Consider the following 16,957-nt stretch of genomic DNA (forward strand, 5'->3'; position numbering starts at 1 on the left):
AAACGCCTTACTATACTATGTCGTTTTTTTCGGCTAAAAAAGCCTTACTATACTACTTCGTTTTTTTCGTGCTAAAAACGCCTTGCTATACATGGTCGTTTTTTTGGGCTAAAAATGGCTTACTATACATGGTCTTTTTTTTCGGCCAAAAACGCCTTACTATACATGGTCGTTTTTTTCGAGTTAAAACGCCTGACAATACATGGTCGTTTTTTTTGGCCAAAAACGCCTTACAATACGTGGTTGTTATTTTCGGCCAAAAACGGCTTACTATACATGGTCATTTTTTTCGGCCAAAAACGCCTTACTATAAATGGTCGTTTTTTTCGGCCAAAAACGCCTTGCTATACATGGTTGTTTTTTTCGGCTAAAAACGCCTTACTATACATTGTCGTTTTTTTCGGCCAAAAACGCCTTGCTATACATGGTCGTTTTTTCGGCCAAAAATGGCTTACTATACATGGTCCTTTTTTTCGGTAAAAAAACGCTTTACTATAGATGGTCGTTGTACTTTGAAAACTTGAAACTATAAGCCTGATCTGAAACCCAACTTGGAAACCCAACTGGTAGTGCTTATACTGTATATTGTGAGGGATTGAGCCCGCGGCCCCTTGCAAGCCACCCACAACCTCACAGCACAGCATTGGTGAATAAATCAGACGATGCTAAAATTGCCTTTATTACGTGAAAAACAAGGATCAGTGCATTGGCAACAAACAAAAGGTCAAGTTCACAATTCCAGGTGGTGGCGCTGTTTCCCGTGGCTAAATCGCAAACGAAACCAGACCATTCGCAACAAGACGTGCGCGTACCGCATCCCGGAAGTCCAAAATAACCACTCGGTGAGGGTCACGTCATTCAAACACCAAATATGGCTCAGTGCACAAAAAGGGAATGGACGCTTGTAAAGTGCGCAAACAGTCTTTTCTTTAGCAGCCCGAACGTCAGTTTCCGTGCATTCTAAAAGTGATGCTCGGTGCAAGGATGCAACGAAAGACTCTCGCCACGATGACGATGTTTACAGATGGAGAGGTTTGATGATTTAAAAAAAACAAACAAAATCGATTCGATGAATCGAAATCATGCAGGCGAGTGGAACAGGAATTTGGTGCAAAGATGGTAGCAATCGTGGAAAATAGCCTTCAAATTTTTTGTTGGGGTGGAGGTGAGGGCTCCATCATCTGGCAGTCATGTCTTCTGAGTGCGACTCCCCTTGAAGGGTCAAAAACAAAGAAAAGGGGTCAGCCTTTGACCAAATCTTTTTTTCTCACACACTTCAAGAAAATGTGGTGGCGCCTCACGATGCTCGATACTGGTTTTGGCGCACCAAATGGAGTGGCCGGTGGCTCGTTGCCATCGTTACCTGTGCAGTGGAGAGTCGGGTTGTCGTAGCGAGAGTTGGCGCCGCGCGGAGCGTCTTCGTCTTCGGTGTCGCTCTCGCTGCTCGTCGCCGGGGCGGACGGCGCCGGGTCTATGAGGGAAAGAAAGAGGCGCTTCGAGTGGCTGCGGCCCAAGCTCCCAAATGCCCCCCCCCCCCAAAAAACCCCCCCACACGTTCTGTTGCTTCTTGTTGTTTTTTTCTAAGCAAGACACTTGAGCTCAGGAAGCATCAAAAGGAATCGGGGTGAAAACTGGCCTTCACTGGACTGTGTCTGTGCCGATGGTCCCTCGAGCAAGGAATGGTGGGAGTTTCCTGAGCTTTCCGATTCAGAGTGCGACACGGCTGCCCTGTGGAAAGCCGGTGGGGTGGGGGGTGTCCGGTTGTGAAATCGCGCCTCGTTTTCCAATGGTGTTCCGCAGTACTTGTCGCACCCTAGGTTCCTGCTGCCGCAGCTGTTGGGGGCCGGCAGGTAGCCGGATCCCACGCCGGAGAAGATGTCGTCCCTGGGCCCCGCTGGCGTGTACAGCTGCGCCTTGGAGGGCGGCTGCTCGCTGGAGACCTGAGCGCCGTCCGTCGCTCCCGCGCCTCCTGCGGGACACCACAAAAGTTTGGCAATAGCAACAGGAGGGGAACAGACTCTCCCGGAGCGCCTCCCCGCCCACCAATGGATGATTTCACATGATCAATATTGCACCACCGCGACAATGTGCATTCTCCAAAACTACACACCGTCAGCGGCCTCTTTGAGATGCAGGTTGGGTTCCGCAGCCATGTCGGCGCCTTCCGAGTCTTTCTCCGTCTGCTCGGGACTCCTCTGGTGACCCAGCGGGGCGTTGTTGCTTTCCAGGACGGACGGCAGGCTTTTACGTCCTGGAAAGTGACGTAAAAAAACAAAAAAAAAAGACATGAGCGTGGAGTTATACAATCGCAATTTCAGCCCCCATTGTTTGAATTTTGGCCTGTTTTACTGCCACTTCGCCTCCACTACTTTGGGACTTCTCACCGGGACGACAAGGCCTGGACCGAACCGCGGCCACCCTGCCGAGCAGCGTCAGCTCACGGGGCTTGCGTCCGTCCGCCGACTCCGGGTCGGCGCGGTGCGAGGGAGCCCCGTCGGCCCCGAAGATTCCCGACGGGCCCGGTCTCACGTCGCTGGCCGCGCGGGCCTCCAGCACCTGGCTCTTGACGTCGGACATCTTGCTGCGCACCTCGGCCATCTGCGCCTTGAGGCGGACGAGAACCGCAGAGTCTGGGGGGGAGCGGCGCACCACCTGCGGACGGCGCTCCCGCTCTTTCCTGGAGGGTAGACTGGCTGGAGGGGACACGGAGAAACGGCGGGTCGTTGGCTTTTGGCTTCCGCTGTACGAGGGGCGCGTCTGGCGCCGCTGCGCACACCTTGGCCGCGTAGGAGGGACGCCGCATGACGAGGCTGAAGGCCCCACAGGGACTCGGTGCAGACAGGAGCTGGCGCCGCCTGAGGAGGAGGCAGAAGAGACAATGTCAACAGGACAACGCGTTAGATCAAGTCTGGGATTGACTTTTGACAACATTCGGGATTCCACTTCATCCGAATTTGTCGTTGCCTTTTGCGGGACGGACTTTCTTTGTCCTCCAATGAGCTAAAATGACTTGCGTCCGCTTCGATCCCATCGCGCCACCGCTTGCTTTGTCATGCATGCGGCAGGTCTTTCTTTTGACCCTTGAATGCGAAATTTAGACAAGACTAAATTCAAGTGAAAACTTTCAAACGGTAATAAATTTGTTCAGGACTGTCTCATTTTTTTACATCTCCGAGAAAAGTCCTCTTTTCAGGTCAGCGATAAAAAAGGACAAACTAAATCAATCATTTGGATAAAAAGCCACTGGTGCCTGTTTCTCTATGAGCTCATTCGAATGACTCATCTTCCTCCAACGCAAGTCAGCTGGCGAGTGAAGGGGGGGGGGGGCGCTCCCTGTCGCAGGCAGCGCTCGAAACGTTCTGGGCATGACTGGCCTTCTTTCGGCACTGGCTCCCAAAATAAAGCCCATACAAGAGGCCTCGCTGCGGGGCGGGAGAGTTGATGAGTCACCATCTACCGGAGGGGGGGGCTCGCACGCACACACGCCCTCCTTTCAAGGAGACGGCTCAAGTTTGTGTCAGTACCCGAGGCTCCGTCCAAGTCGTCGGGAAGCTCCCCTTCCTCGGCGTCCAAGTTCCCGATGAAGTCCACGTCGTTCTCACCTGACCTGAACGAGCAGAGCGGCCAATGACAATCAGTGACACGTCGGCTGCGCCGCCACTGAATCCAAACATTCTTCATACGAGAACTATTTCATGAGATGACTTTGGATTGACAATACTGTCAAAAAAAGTTTGAAATATTGCGATGGGATTTCAGGCCGCACCCAAAACGCAGCACGGGCGGCAAAGCCACTCACATGGTTTCTTCATCGATGTCGTTCTCCTCGGTGTTGCTGGTGGCCGTGGAGCTCCCCGAGGTGCTGCTGCCGTCCAGCGGGTTGGCCTCCTCCTCGGTGAGGCAGTCCGCCTCCAGGTCACCGTCGGACAGCTGCCGAAGGACAACGCAAAGGTCTCTCGCCGCTTGCGCGCGTTTTGGCGAGCGACGGGCGGCGCGCGCGAGGGTCCTCACGTTGGAGTCGTCGTGCGCGCTCCGCTCGTCTCGGTTGCCGGCGTCGGCCTTTTTGGCGTCGCTCGGCGCGTTCTGAACGTCGCCGTCGCTCTTGACGGCGCGAGGGTTTCGTTCGGACGCGGCGCCGCCCACCGCCAGCCTCGGGTTGGGGGGCGAGGAGCTGCGCGACGAGCGCTGGCGGAACACTTCGATGGCCAACCTCTGAGAGACAGCCCAGAAAAAATGTTGTGACATTTGTTTGTAAGAAATAAACGTATTACCAATGTATATTGTTGTTGTCTGTGTCATGATCATATGCAATTGACTAAGTCGACCATTTCAGAATTCGAAATTTGGGACTCTTTCAATGCATCATGGGACTCATACTTTTCTGATCAGCGAGTCCCTGGGACTCGCAGGAATCAAACTGGAAAATGATCACTGCTTTATATGACCTTTCAAAATCTTGCCAAGATTTGAGTTTTGAAACAGGTTTTGTAAAATGTAGTCACGGCGCCGTCACTCGCTCAAACACACGCGGTTACTCGCTCCCTCTTATTTGCTTGCTTGCGTCGGTTTCCTCCCACTCGCGTTGACTCGAGCGTCGCGGTCGCCCGTCTTACCTCTTTGAGGTTGTTGATCTGCTGGACGTAGCCACTCTGAGCCGATTCCAGCTGGCTGATGTACCAGTACTGGTCTCGGCACTTCTGGAAGAAAGTGGGCGATCGCACCTGGTATCTGAGCGCCACAAATCAAACAACACTGTTATTGGGCGCGCCGCGCGGCGCAGCGCAGCGCAACATCCGGCGAACCCAGCGGGACAGTTTGCACAGTTTCGAGGGAGTCTGACTTGAGCGTGGCGCATCCCCAGCTCAATTGCAGATGTTGCGCTCCACAGCATTAAAAGAATAAAAGCCTGCAACGCGTTATTTGAAAGTTTGGAATTACCGTAGCATCGTCGCTAACATCTGTTATCACGTGACTAAGTTTCCTCAAATTGATGTCCAAGGATTGTCTCTAACTTCTCGTCAGCGTGAGGATACGTACTTTAAACAAGTGCTGCGCAAGCATGTGGGAGGGGTCAAACTATTTTTTTTTTTTCCAATGCTAGAGTCTCTCCGCAGTGCAGAACGCAAGCGCGTCCGGAACACATCCCCGACAAGAAACGGGGGAGCGGCCGCCAAGCCGCCGATGTCGGGCGGGAGCGTACCGTAGCACCAGCGTGTCCGTCTGCATGTTCAGGTAGCCCTCGCTGGCCAGCAGGTCCAGGCGGAAGAAGCGGTTGTAGCCCCAGCACTCGCCCACCTCAAAGTCGGAGGCAAACTCGCGGATGATGTTCTTGCTCGGGTCGCTGGAGGCCTGGTGGACCATCTCCACGCGGTACTCGTACCTAACGCGCATGAGCCAGACCGGCCGTCACGGGAAGGGAGGGGACTCCGACAAAGACGAGCGCTCGGACTGACTTGGAGGTTTCGGGGAGTCCGGCGGACAGCTCCAAGAACACGGACAGGTAGTTTCCGCGAACCACGCCGTTGCCATCCTGAAAGGACCGGGCGCTCAAAGTCAACCGGATGCCATTTCGCTCACAAAATGACACGCGACGGTGCTGTGAAAAAGGATTTGCCCCGCCCCCTCCTCATTTTTTTTTCCTTCTATCAATCACACACAAAAGTTTCACGTCATCAAACTCATTTTAATATCGCTGACAATATGAACGACAATTGCATTTCTTAACGCACAAACCTTTCTGACCCGCTGCGAAAAAGTAATCGCAAGTCACTGAAACCAGGAGAGCGGGGGGGCGGCAAAGGCCGATCCACGGCAAGGAAGGAGTAGGGGCAACTCACCGGGTAGACTTTGAGCCTCCAACAGAGTCCGGCGATCTGCAGAGGAGGGCTGTAGACCGGGTCGGCCCGCTGCCGCAGGGTGCTGCAAACACAAACGTGCACAATCCAAGATGAGAGTTGCATCCGAATTGCGCCAGTCGGCCTTCCTCAACGACGACTCGGGTCGGCGTACCTGAAGTTGACCAAAACAAACGTGCTGGAGTCGTACGCCGGAACCAGCTCGCTGAAAAACACCCAAGCCCAAAACAGAGCCGGTGAAATATTCCCTGCCGTAACTTTGCAATCTCCTCTTTGCCGAGAACACAGCGAGACGCTCTCAAAGCCGTCGGCGCCTTTTTTTTGAAGCGCGGCCGTACCGGAAGACTCTTTGTCCTCGGCGGACAATTCGGAACGCCTCTCGGCTAGGAGAGGACAACGGCTGTGTACCACTCGGAACTCTTTGAGTGAATTTTTTTAGATTCTTTTGGGAAACGGCCTTCCATTATGTGCTAATAAAAAAAAAGACCCTTGTCTCATAGTTTGTCCTCAGGCCCCCATCTGTTGAGGAACTACAGTGAAGTGAATTTTGGAGCTTCAATTCGAGAAAAAGTTGTGCTTTGTCACCATCTAGTGACATGGAAAAAAAAAACGCTCTAAGTGGCTTTGCCTGCGGGAAACACGGGGCGGCCTTGTGGGGAGTGCGTGCGTGCGTGCGTATCAAGTACCTGGTGAAGTCGGGCGGCACCGGCGTGGTGACGAAGGACTGCATGGGTTTCCTGTGGACTTGCTGGAACATGAGCAGGATCTCCGGACTTTTGGAGATCAGCTCGCTCTTACTGCACGAGTGGAGCTGGGGCGTGCGTGGGCGCAAACAGACAAGACCAAAAAAAAAAAAAACTCAGGCGGTGTACTTGCAAGTCAAAATCGACAACGCGTCCCGTGATGCGGTGCGCCCTCGGGATGGATGAACGGGTCAGCGCCTTTCATTCGTATTGCTTCTCACGACACCGGCGACCCGATGTTTTGGGCCGCCGTGAATCTCGCAAAGTCAATCAAATCCACATGCGGTCCAATCAGAATAAACTAGTTGACATTCGGTTCGTCACAAAAAGAATGCACCTTCTCCCGGTGCGGCTTATGTCTGATTTTTTTTTTTTTTAATAGACCCGTTTATTGATACTGCACCTACGAAGACGGCGTGCTTCGTGGTCCATAAAATACGTGACACTTAAGCTTCCTATTAAGAGCCAAAGGTCACTTGGGTCAAATCCTGCTTCATCGCGGTTACTTGCCATCGATTCCCTTTACAGTGGTTCCCGTTCATCTTTCAAAATCGATACAGTTTTCCAAGGCCCGCATGATGAAATCATGTGACGCTGAGGTTTGGCTCATTCCACCAACAGGAAGGCTCAATCAAACGAGTGGCAGAAAGAGAAGGCAAGGAAGGGCTCCAACCTGATGCTCCACCTCCTGCAGGATCGACTCCAGCAGCTCCGTCTCCTGGGTCAAGGACGTCTTCTGGCCTGATGACGGAACAAGAAGAGGAGGAGGAGGAGGAGAGTGTTGCTATTTTCAGAGCACTTGCGCATCAACGCGGAAAGCCTGCTGCGGAGACTGGATGACTGTGTAGGTGTGCGCGCGTGGGCTCGAGGACACACGGTCTGATTGCAGCAGCAAAATGGGCGGGCCTTAAAATGTGACCGCCTGACCTGTCTGATCGCAATTTTTTTGTTCTTATATTTGATTTATTATTCTGATTATTTTTTTTTTCTTTTTTACAGAGAAGCTGCTATGGCGCCAACTGTCGCCACAATAACGAAAAACACTCAAGCTAAACACGACTGCTTAGTGTCTTCTTCAAAACCTTCATGTTGACAGTTGCCAGTTGAGAGACATTCCAGTCGAATAAATTGTCGGTTTGGAAAGAAACTCAACCGCTCCTTTCTATTCACTTTACACTTGTTACTTGAAATGCTTCAAAATATCTTTTGGAAGTAATAAATACGATGAGAACATTTTGCGTATTGCTTTTTTCACGAGCACAGTGACGCTGTATTGTCGCCTGACGAGTGTCAAATTATCATCCCGCGAGACATTTTTGAAATCGCTGCATCCCGATTGTTTCTAATTCCTAAAAAAAAAAAAAAAAAAATGTATCGGACCGAACAAGGTGAGCCCGGTGCATGGCCTACCCATGAGCGTGATGAGTTTATTCTTCAGCTGGTTATCCAGACGGGCGATCATCATTTCCACCGCGTTCCGGATTTCGCGGACCCGCTCGTCCTTGGCTCCCCGCACCGCCTCCACGTTCCTTTCCTGGCACAACAGCAACGCTTTAGCGCCATCTAAGGCTCGTCTGCAGTACGACACGCATCCAACGAGCTCGGGAGCAGAACAAGTACGACGCTCACCACTTCCTGCACCAGGCTGATGAGCTCCATGAGGCGTCGCCGCAGCTTGGCCACCTCCTCTTTCACCTTGCTCACGTGCTGCTCGTAGATCTCCACCAGCGGCTTGAACGTGTGGCCGCCATGCTGCGCGAGCCCACAAACGCAGAATACGTCATCGTCACACAATCGGGACGAGAGGCTCTTTCGTGTAGGCAAGACTCGGTTACCATGCCGCCCCACAGAGCGCACTGGTGGCAGATGCATTTCTTGCACGTCCAACAGAAGACGCTCAGCTTTTCGTGATGGTTCTCACATCTGCAGGCGGGATATTTCATCAATTTAAAAAAAAAAGGGACCAAGAGTGGCGACGAGGAACGCCAAATAAAGCTTGATTAATTCATATATAGGCATCATGACACAAAAACGTATCGGTTCAAGGCCCAATCCCTGTGACGGTAAATGTAATTACTGCCCTCTAGAGGCACCGCCCGGTACTGTTATTTTACCGAGCCCCAAAAAGGAGGCGGCGCCCGCCAAAAAAAACCCGCATGACGAAGAAGCCGAGCGGCTGACTTGTCTTTGTCGTTGTCCTCGTGCTTGGTGAGGCTGCACAGCTGCAACGTGTCCAGCTGCTGCGTCACCTCTTCGGCCCAGCGGCAGTTCACCAGCTCCCTCAGCTGGAGTGGAGCCCTGCATGCGGACACACGCGCATTTGCGACGCTCGGGCATCTGAAGTCTGGAGACATAATTGGACTTTTGAGGAAAGGGCGGTCTTACCGACAGTGTGGACACTGTGCTCTCTGCTCCGTCAGCCAGCGCTGTCAATACACACTTCGATGTTAACGCATCACCAAAACCCGATGCGGTCATACCTTGACTTACAAGTAGGGATGGACTCGATATCTATCGTTTTAAGATGTCACTTGTAAGTCAAGGCGGCGCCGTAATAAAAGCGTGTCCACGTACTCGTATGCAGCTGAAGCAGCAGAGCTTGGAGCAATGCGGGCACAGGCGAGCGTCCCTCAGCTTCTCCATGCAGATGAAGCAGCGGAACACTTCGGCGATGCTCTGCGCCAACCAAACAACAAACAGGATCATTTGAAAATGAGCCAGGCTGGAATTCTGCGGCGACACACAAACCTCCACGCTTTGTTCGTCCATTTCCGCCAGTTTGAGTCCGTTGTCCACAAAGCCCGGCAAGAAAAATGTCACCGTAGCCTAGAAATGAAACAAAACACTGTGAGAGAAGTATTCATTTATACTCGGACTGTAACTGACAATCATTCTCATTAATTCATCTGTCACAGTACCTCGTTTGATTACTGACGTGTAAAAAAAAAAAAAAAAACATCTGTAAAAGTGTGTGTTCATGGTTTTCCAAAAGTAAAAGCAGATGTTTGCAAATTTCATGGAAAACTAGGCAAATCTGGTAACGTTTACTGACGAGAGGTTGAAATTCTGAGGATTTCAGTTAAAGCGATGGCTCATCTCTGATCGAAATAGTTGTCAATTAAACTGATAATCGGTTTGCTGTTGATGCATCGTTACAACCCTCATCTATACATGCAACGAAACAGGACATACAAATGAATGTTTTATACATTATATATAAAACAACACACACACACACACACACACACACACACACACAGATTGATGCAGTTTTGATGATAGCCCGAGTAGGGGATATGCTAGCTTTGCAGCGGTGTTCCTAACGTTGTAGCCGTTGAGAAGCTAAACATTTCAGGGCTTGTTGTCAAATGTCAGTTGCATCGAAGAGTCTCACCATTTGTGGGTACACCACAGTCTTAACATCTATTCTGTCGGCGACGTTAACAACGGATGAAACGTGAGAGGTTGCAGGGGGATAAATAAACCATGAGAGGCCAGCTAGCTTCCTCCTGGCGTTCGCTGTCGTCGCCGAGCTCACCTGCGAAAGACGACGTCGACGTCGTTACTCCCAGCGGACGAAACGACTTCTGCAAGAACGGCCGAGCAACATTGTCTTGTTCTTGTCTTGTTCTGCTCCAGGCGTCGTCCGACGTCCAAACATTGACGACGGAACGCCGCTCATGAGACCCGGAATCGAGAAGGGTAGCCTGACGACCGGTTGCCGCGGTTCAACGCCCCCCGGAATGGAAAAAGATGTGCAAGGGATCCGTAAAGCCCGTCCCTTCTTTAGTGATGTCCAATCAGAGCCCGGCATTTTCTTCTTCGTCTGTTAAAAGTCGTTCCGTAGCTGACAAAGAACGCTTTTGCCGTCTTGTGGTGGTAATGAGCACACCACAACAGCAAAACGTTCAAATCGAACGGTTTTTCTTTACTTTCCACTTTTACCCACTGCTGTGATGTTTCAATTTTATCGCTGATCTTTGTACTGTACTTCTTTTTCTTTGTTGTTTCTATCTAACGACCTCTCAATCCATCCCTGTCAGTTGCGGCTATATAATAAAATAGCTTATTTTAATAGTTTAACAAAATAAATTATTAAGTCAGTGTTAAATGTGTATGCAATTGTTGATTTTACATATTTGTAACAATGACAAAAAAATAGATTTCTTGAGATAAATTAAATCTCTTAATTTATGAATGAATAAAATCAACAAATATATTAAATAAACTCACACAGTCATTTTGCATTCCGGGGACAAGCATGCAACATTGACCACACGGTGGCGCCGCTCAAGTCCCTCCTGTGAGTTAGCTGAAAGCATCTTTGGAGCAAAAGGTGAGAAACTCAGCCAAGCCAGCTGCTCGCCACAGGATCTGACCCTTTGGTCCCCCCCACACTGTGAAGCAGCGTGAGGAGGACTCCACTGTGACTCGAACATGGGAACAACTTCAAGTGCGTTTTTTTGCAAAACGTAGCTGGGCTTGCATAGTTTTCTTTGTAAAATAAGGCCAAGGTCTTTCCACGCTACCCTATAACCCATTTTTTAACAGCATGTACTTAACAGCCAATACCTGCCAGAAATTCATGCTTCCACTTCAGTGGAAGGGTGACACGGTCCTCCCACATTCCAAAATTATGCATGGCAGGTTAATGGAACACTCTAAATTGTCCTTGGGTGTGAGTGTGAATGGTTGTTCATCTACAGTATGTGTGCCCTGTGATTCGTTGGCGACCAGTTCAGGGTGTCCCCCGCCTACTGCCCCATGACAGCTGGAATAGGCTGCAGCACACACGCGACCCTTGTGAGATTAGAAAATGGATGAATGCATACTTCAGTGCAGCTGGCAGCCTCACTGACCAGTTTTCTTTGCTTTTTATCAAGTCAAGACAAGTACAACTTTATTGTCAAATGTGCTGCACAGATGAAATTTCTTTCCTCTCAAGACAACATAAAACAAGAGGAGCCACTGCGGGTGTCTGCTCCGCCATTAAAGTTAACATAAAATGACAAAATAATACAAGGCAACACATTAGGCACAGACAATCGTGCAATCTTAACCACTTTCCTGCATACACTTTGTTGTCTGAAGCATTTATAGAATTTAGGGAGTTTGCTGCTTCGCCACTTCTTTAGTTTGTTTTGGTCCAGTGTTTTTATTTTTTTTCATGTAAAATAAGTCTGATGAGACTGCAGTGTCACCTATTTATTGATTTAAGTAAACAGGGAACAGATCAGTGAGAGTACAGTAAAATTAACAGCAAGTCCCAAATTAAAAAAAAATCCCCCCTCCCCCCAAAAGACTGTTTTATTTCTTACACACACACACACGCGCGCCCAACGCACACAAACAGCTTCAAATCCCCCTGAAAAATCAAACTGAAATGGAAATCAGTAGAAGTTTTAACACTGACAATTTTTATTTTTTTAATTGACTAGTCGAATCTGAAAGGTGAAGAAACTAACAACAACAACAACAAGCAAGAAATACATTTCTGTTATCAGCAAATGCTTAAAACCAAGAGACAACTCCCGTTCTTGCTCACCAGTACAGCAGGCCATTTTTTTTTTCTGGGTGGGTGGTGAGGCTAACCTGCATTAAAGTGCAGATGACTGGTCGAGGGATTCTCGGGGAGGCGGAGTTTCAAAGATCGGAAAATAGACACGGAGGGTGACTCTCCTTCGCGTGTTAGCTTATTATTACGTCGTCATTATTCTCGTCACAAAAGTGGCTCAGTAATACATTATTGGAAAAAAAAAAAAACATGTCAACACTGGGAGCAATGACAAGCGTCACCGCTAATGCTAACACTTTCTCTGCGTTCTTGGCGGAAAAGAAAATGGTGAAAAAAAGTGTTGAAGTAAAGCAATTATTTTTAATAATTTGGCAACGACAAAATATAAAATGTGGTAAAATCATTTCAAGTTCGGAAGCGCTGGTAGCCAATACTAGGTAAACAAATTTTTTGCCCAAGAAATTAAGCACAAGTTAAGCTAGGCCAGGGGTGTCAAACTCATTTCACATTGTGGGCCACATACGGACTCGGTAGATGTCAAGTGGGCCGGACCATTAACATTATATCATACTGTGCTATGAATCACCAAAATATCATCTTTCCTTTGTTTTGGTCTCAAGAAGCATTGATTGGCGCTTTCATATCATTTGCTGCGTTGGGTCTATCTCAGTGACAGACTGAGACTGCTGTTTTCTTCTCCAATCAAAACAATGTCTTCTACTGTGATCAAAACAGTGTGCCCCCTAGCGGATAATCCACGAATTGCATTTTATTTAAAATATTCATTCTGTGTCTTTAATGCATTTTTTTTTCACTTTTAAATCATCCCGCGGGCCGGATCAAACCTCCTTGGGGGCCGGTTCCGGCCCGCGGGCCGTATGTTTGACACCCCTGAGCTAGGCTAATCGTTTATTGGTACTAGGTTTGTGGTTAGTGATTTACTTATGAAATTTTTAGCTTTAAATTTAATTATTCAGCAGCTTCAGCTAGTTTCATCGGCTAAGCTAATTGTTTCTTGGTCCTGACTTTGTTTTGAAATCATCCATTCATCCATCCATCATCAGAGCCGCTTATCCTTGCGAGAAAATATGCGCAATAAACGTATGACATTTGTTAATGGAAGGTTTTTAAATCGGTGGCTTGATTATCCAATCAAAGAAAAAAGCTAACTTATGATTATTGATTAAATCGTTGAAAGTTTTGAGAGGCTAGTAAGTACATCTCGACTTTCCTTTAAACACCTCTCATTCTTACAACAGAGACTCAACAAGTGTAATTTACAGAACAATTTTAGGAGGCTAAGCTTTGTGCGCTAAGCCAAGCTAATCGCTTCCTTGTACGCGCGTCGCTTTTTAAGAGTGAATTTAATTTTTGCAAGAAAATAGCTATGTGCAAATGACTTAAGACATTTGAAATTTGCGAAATCCTGGTCGGCAAAATTTGGGGGGGTTGATTATCAAAAACAAAAAATTTAAAAATGTTTTTAAAAAGTAAACAACTGAATATAATTTCACGAAAATGGTTAACTGTGGAGGTGCGAGTAGCTAAAGCGAGGCTAATTTGTTGCATGAGGCAAAGAATAATTTTTGTGTAGTAGTCAGCGAGAAAATAAGGACAAGTAAAGCTCAGCTAGTTTGTTTCTTGGTCCTAGCCTCATATTAACAGGGAATTGTAATTTTTTCCACAACTTCAGGAAAGACGTGTAAAAACATTTTTAGCAAGTCTAGCTAGTTTTGTGACTTGCTAAGATGATTGTTTATTGGTCCAAGATGGGTTTTTTTTTTTGTTTTTGGGGGAAAAAAAAAATCATAAACACAATTTAAGGATGACACAATAGACTCGCTAAATCATTTTCTGTTAAATTTGGGGGTAAGATTATATATTAAAAAAAAAAAATCTACATAATGGCAAACTACTGATTATATTTTCATCGCAATTGGTAAAAGGTTGGCTGCCAAAGTTGGGCACATTTTGTTTGCACCATACAAAGCCATGTTGAATTTTAAAGGTGAATTCCACCGTTTTGTATCAACAATGAAAATTTACTCACGACATTTATAGCAGCTTATGCCAGTTTCATGATTTAGGATGAGCAAATTTCTTCCTGGTCCATTTTTTGTGTAACCTGCGAGACAAAAAAAAAAAACCAAACAAAAAACAACTGACCTACAATATTTTAAAATTGCGAAATCGCAAGCTCTAAAATCTACGGTATTATCATCCATGCATTTGTGAATCCGCTGCTCCTTACGAGGGCCGCGGGCGTGCTGGAGCTTATCCCAGCAGTTTTCGGGCAGTAGGTGGGGGACACCTTGAACCGGTTTGCCAGCCCATCGCAGGGCACACAGAGACAAACAACCATTCGCGTTTACAATCACACCTTGGAGCGGTCAATCAACCTACCAAGCGTGTTTTTGGAATGCGGGAGGGAAGCCACGCAGGCACGGGGTAAACAATGCAAAGTCCGCCCAGGAAGGCCGGGGCCGGATTCGAACCCACGAACTCTGCACCGTGAGGCGGATGTGCTTACCACCGTTAAAAAAAATTGTCAAAGCTGGTTTTTGGGAAGAACAAAAAAAAAAGCAAAAACAATTGAGTTGTCAAATTCTTCCACACTGTATCGAGGTTGACCGCCCTCATCGCTCGTGGCCAAAAACCAGCGACGGCCAACAACATAAAATAAAATCACGTTAGTAGCCAAATCAAGCTCTTTGGGTTAAGCTCAGTTACTGGCGAGAAAAGAAAATAAGTTGAACTTACTTATGACATTTTAGTTTGACATCTGAAACCGAAATCATTGTTAGAGAGAATTTGGCCTTCCAATCGCAAGCTCTTGATTCGATTTTCAAATTTTACTGGACCGCACATTTTTCCTGCCCTGCTCACAAATCAAGAGGGCTCACAAAAGAACAACGTTATGCATACAGTCAATAAAAGTCTCTGCCCAAATGACAGCGCTAATTTAGCAAGATCGCGAAAGAAAACCCAAATATAATTTGATGCTTTTTTTTCTCTCCCCTTTACGAATTCTTGAACGATATTTGAGAACCAGTGATTACGACGACAGGTATACGAAGTGAAAAGGCAAGAGTCCGAAACATTCAGTCGGTACAAAAGATTTCAACGTAAAGTTAGCAATGTCTGATTGGGGGTGTTGCTAATATTGGGTATTGTAACGTTATAAGCGTGGGGGGGGGGACGATTTTTTTCCCCCTTCGTTCGCTATCAAGTAGTCAACAAACTATCAATGCTACATATCCACTGTCGATAGCATATGGATTTGAAATCAAAATCCTTCGAACGGTGGGAGAGAAGCGACGGTTGCTTGCAGTGTGAGCGCTATGACAAAAAAAGAAAGAAAAAAAAAAACTCCTTATCGAGATGGATCGACAACTTCACGTTAACGGCGGCGAACGCGGCGCGGCCTCAGATTGCACGACAAAAGGCATCATCACTTTAGGCATTCAAATAAAAAGAAAAATCGTGTCTTGGCACCGACGAAAATAATTGAAAAAGAAGGGAGAAAAAAAAACGATAGAGCAAAAAACAAAAAAGAAAAAAACCTCGCCCCCAAAAGTAATAAAAGAAATACAGTGATCCCTCGCTCTAACGCGGTTTACTTTCCGCAGCTTCGCTGTTTTACGGATTTTTTTAGTGCAGTTTTTTAAATGCTTTTAACGCTTTAAAATCAGAACGCGGCGGCGGTGGCGCCGCGTGACGACAGTACAGTATTTCCAAAAACTATTATCGTTATTTGTTGAAAACGTTTGTTTGGTTTTTTTTTGTAATTGGGCCTGAAAACAGGTTTTTGTCTTTGATTTCATTGTATATAGAGTTAAGTATTGTATAATAACTGTAAAAATATAAAGTACACTACGTCACGGATTTCACTTATCACTGGTTCTTTTTGGAACGTAACCCCCTGCGATAAACGAGGGATTACTGTAACCAGAAAAAAAGAGAATACAAAAAAAGAATAACAAAAACAAAACAAAAAGTGAGGAAATAAAACAGCTAGAAATGTTCATTCATTCATTCATCTTCCGAACCGCTTTATCCTCACTAGGGTCGCGGGGGGCGCTGGAGCCTATCCCAGCCGTCTTGGGGCAGTAGGCGGGGGACACCCTGAATCGGTTGCCAGCCAATCGCAGGGCACACAGAGACGAACAACCATGCACGCCCACACTCACACCTAGGGACAATTTAGAGTGGTCAATCAGCCTGCCATGCATGTTTTTGGAATGTGGGAGGAAACCGGAGTACCCGGAGAAAACCCACGCAGGCCCGGGGGAAAACATGCAAACTCCACACGGGCAGGCCGGAGCTGGAATTGAACCCGGTACCCCACGTGCTAACCATCGGACTACTGGGCCGCCCGCTAGAAATGTTTGTGGTGAAAAAAAAGAAAGAAGAAAAAAAAAAAAAAACATGAATTGAAGACAAAAATAACACCCCCTCAAAAAATCTCAAATTGTGAAAAAAAAGGGAAAAAAGACCAAAACAAAATAAGTAATAGAAAAAAAAAAAAGTATGGAAAAAGCTTGTAAGAATTCTTCCGCGAGTACATTCATCATCCTTCCAGTCGGGGATTTTGTAACTAACACAGTAGGTGCATCTGATGTGGTGACGCAGGAACAACTATCGGGGCGGGGCCAGCAAGAGGGCGGGGCCAGAGGGAAAGGGGTTGGGGGGCAGCTGACATCGAAAGGAAAAAGGGAAGGCGCTACGGAAAAAATGGCTGAGCGACAAAATCCCCTCTGCACTTTGCGCCTCACTCCAAGCTGATCCACGGCGGTCCGCTAATTAGCTCTCGGCAGTTTTTGGAAACGCTCAAACTTTTTTTT

The 16,957-nt window shown here is 47.5% G+C and overlaps 1 protein-coding gene across 1 annotated transcript; it reads right to left on the minus strand.

Moving 5' to 3' along the window:
- Nucleotides 1-655: 655 nt before the first annotated feature.
- On the minus strand, nt 656-10,358 carry trim37 (tripartite motif containing 37). The gene is made up of 26 exons (XM_019871597.1): nt 10,137-10,358; nt 9,347-9,424; nt 9,173-9,274; nt 8,984-9,024; nt 8,780-8,896; nt 8,434-8,521; nt 8,228-8,350; nt 8,009-8,132; nt 7,272-7,339; nt 6,542-6,666; nt 6,010-6,060; nt 5,838-5,919; nt 5,454-5,530; nt 5,201-5,380; nt 4,614-4,728; nt 4,012-4,212; nt 3,800-3,930; nt 3,525-3,607; nt 3,283-3,422; nt 2,777-2,855; nt 2,361-2,693; nt 2,111-2,251; nt 1,813-1,969; nt 1,637-1,728; nt 1,364-1,471; nt 656-1,212 (listed from the first exon to the last, which is right to left on the minus strand). Exons 2-26 carry the CDS (start codon nt 9,365-9,367, stop codon nt 1,178-1,180), a joined length of 2,814 nt encoding a protein of 937 aa, XP_019727156.1. The 5' UTR covers nt 9,368-9,424; nt 10,137-10,358; the 3' UTR covers nt 656-1,177.
- Nucleotides 10,359-16,957: the final 6,599 nt, after the last annotated feature.

Source organism: Hippocampus comes, unplaced genomic scaffold (assembly GCF_001891065.2).
Source record: "Hippocampus comes isolate QL1 unplaced genomic scaffold, H_comes_QL1_v1.1 scaffold33, whole genome shotgun sequence".
Classification (NCBI taxonomy): Eukaryota; Metazoa; Chordata; class Actinopteri; order Syngnathiformes; family Syngnathidae; genus Hippocampus; species Hippocampus comes.

Bases quoted from the DNA above. Each gene is read 5' to 3' on its own strand.
- trim37 (XM_019871597.1), bottom strand. From the start codon at position 9,367: ATGGACGAACAAAGCGTGGAG. The intron at 8,351-8,433 runs GTAACCGAGTCT...GGGCTCGCGCAG, and splicing joins GCGCTCTGTGGGGCGGCATG to CATGGCGGCCACACGTTCAA. The intron at 3,608-3,799 runs GTGAGTGGCTTT...CTGCTCGTTCAG, and splicing joins GACATCGATGAAGAAACCAT to GTCAGGTGAGAACGACGTGG.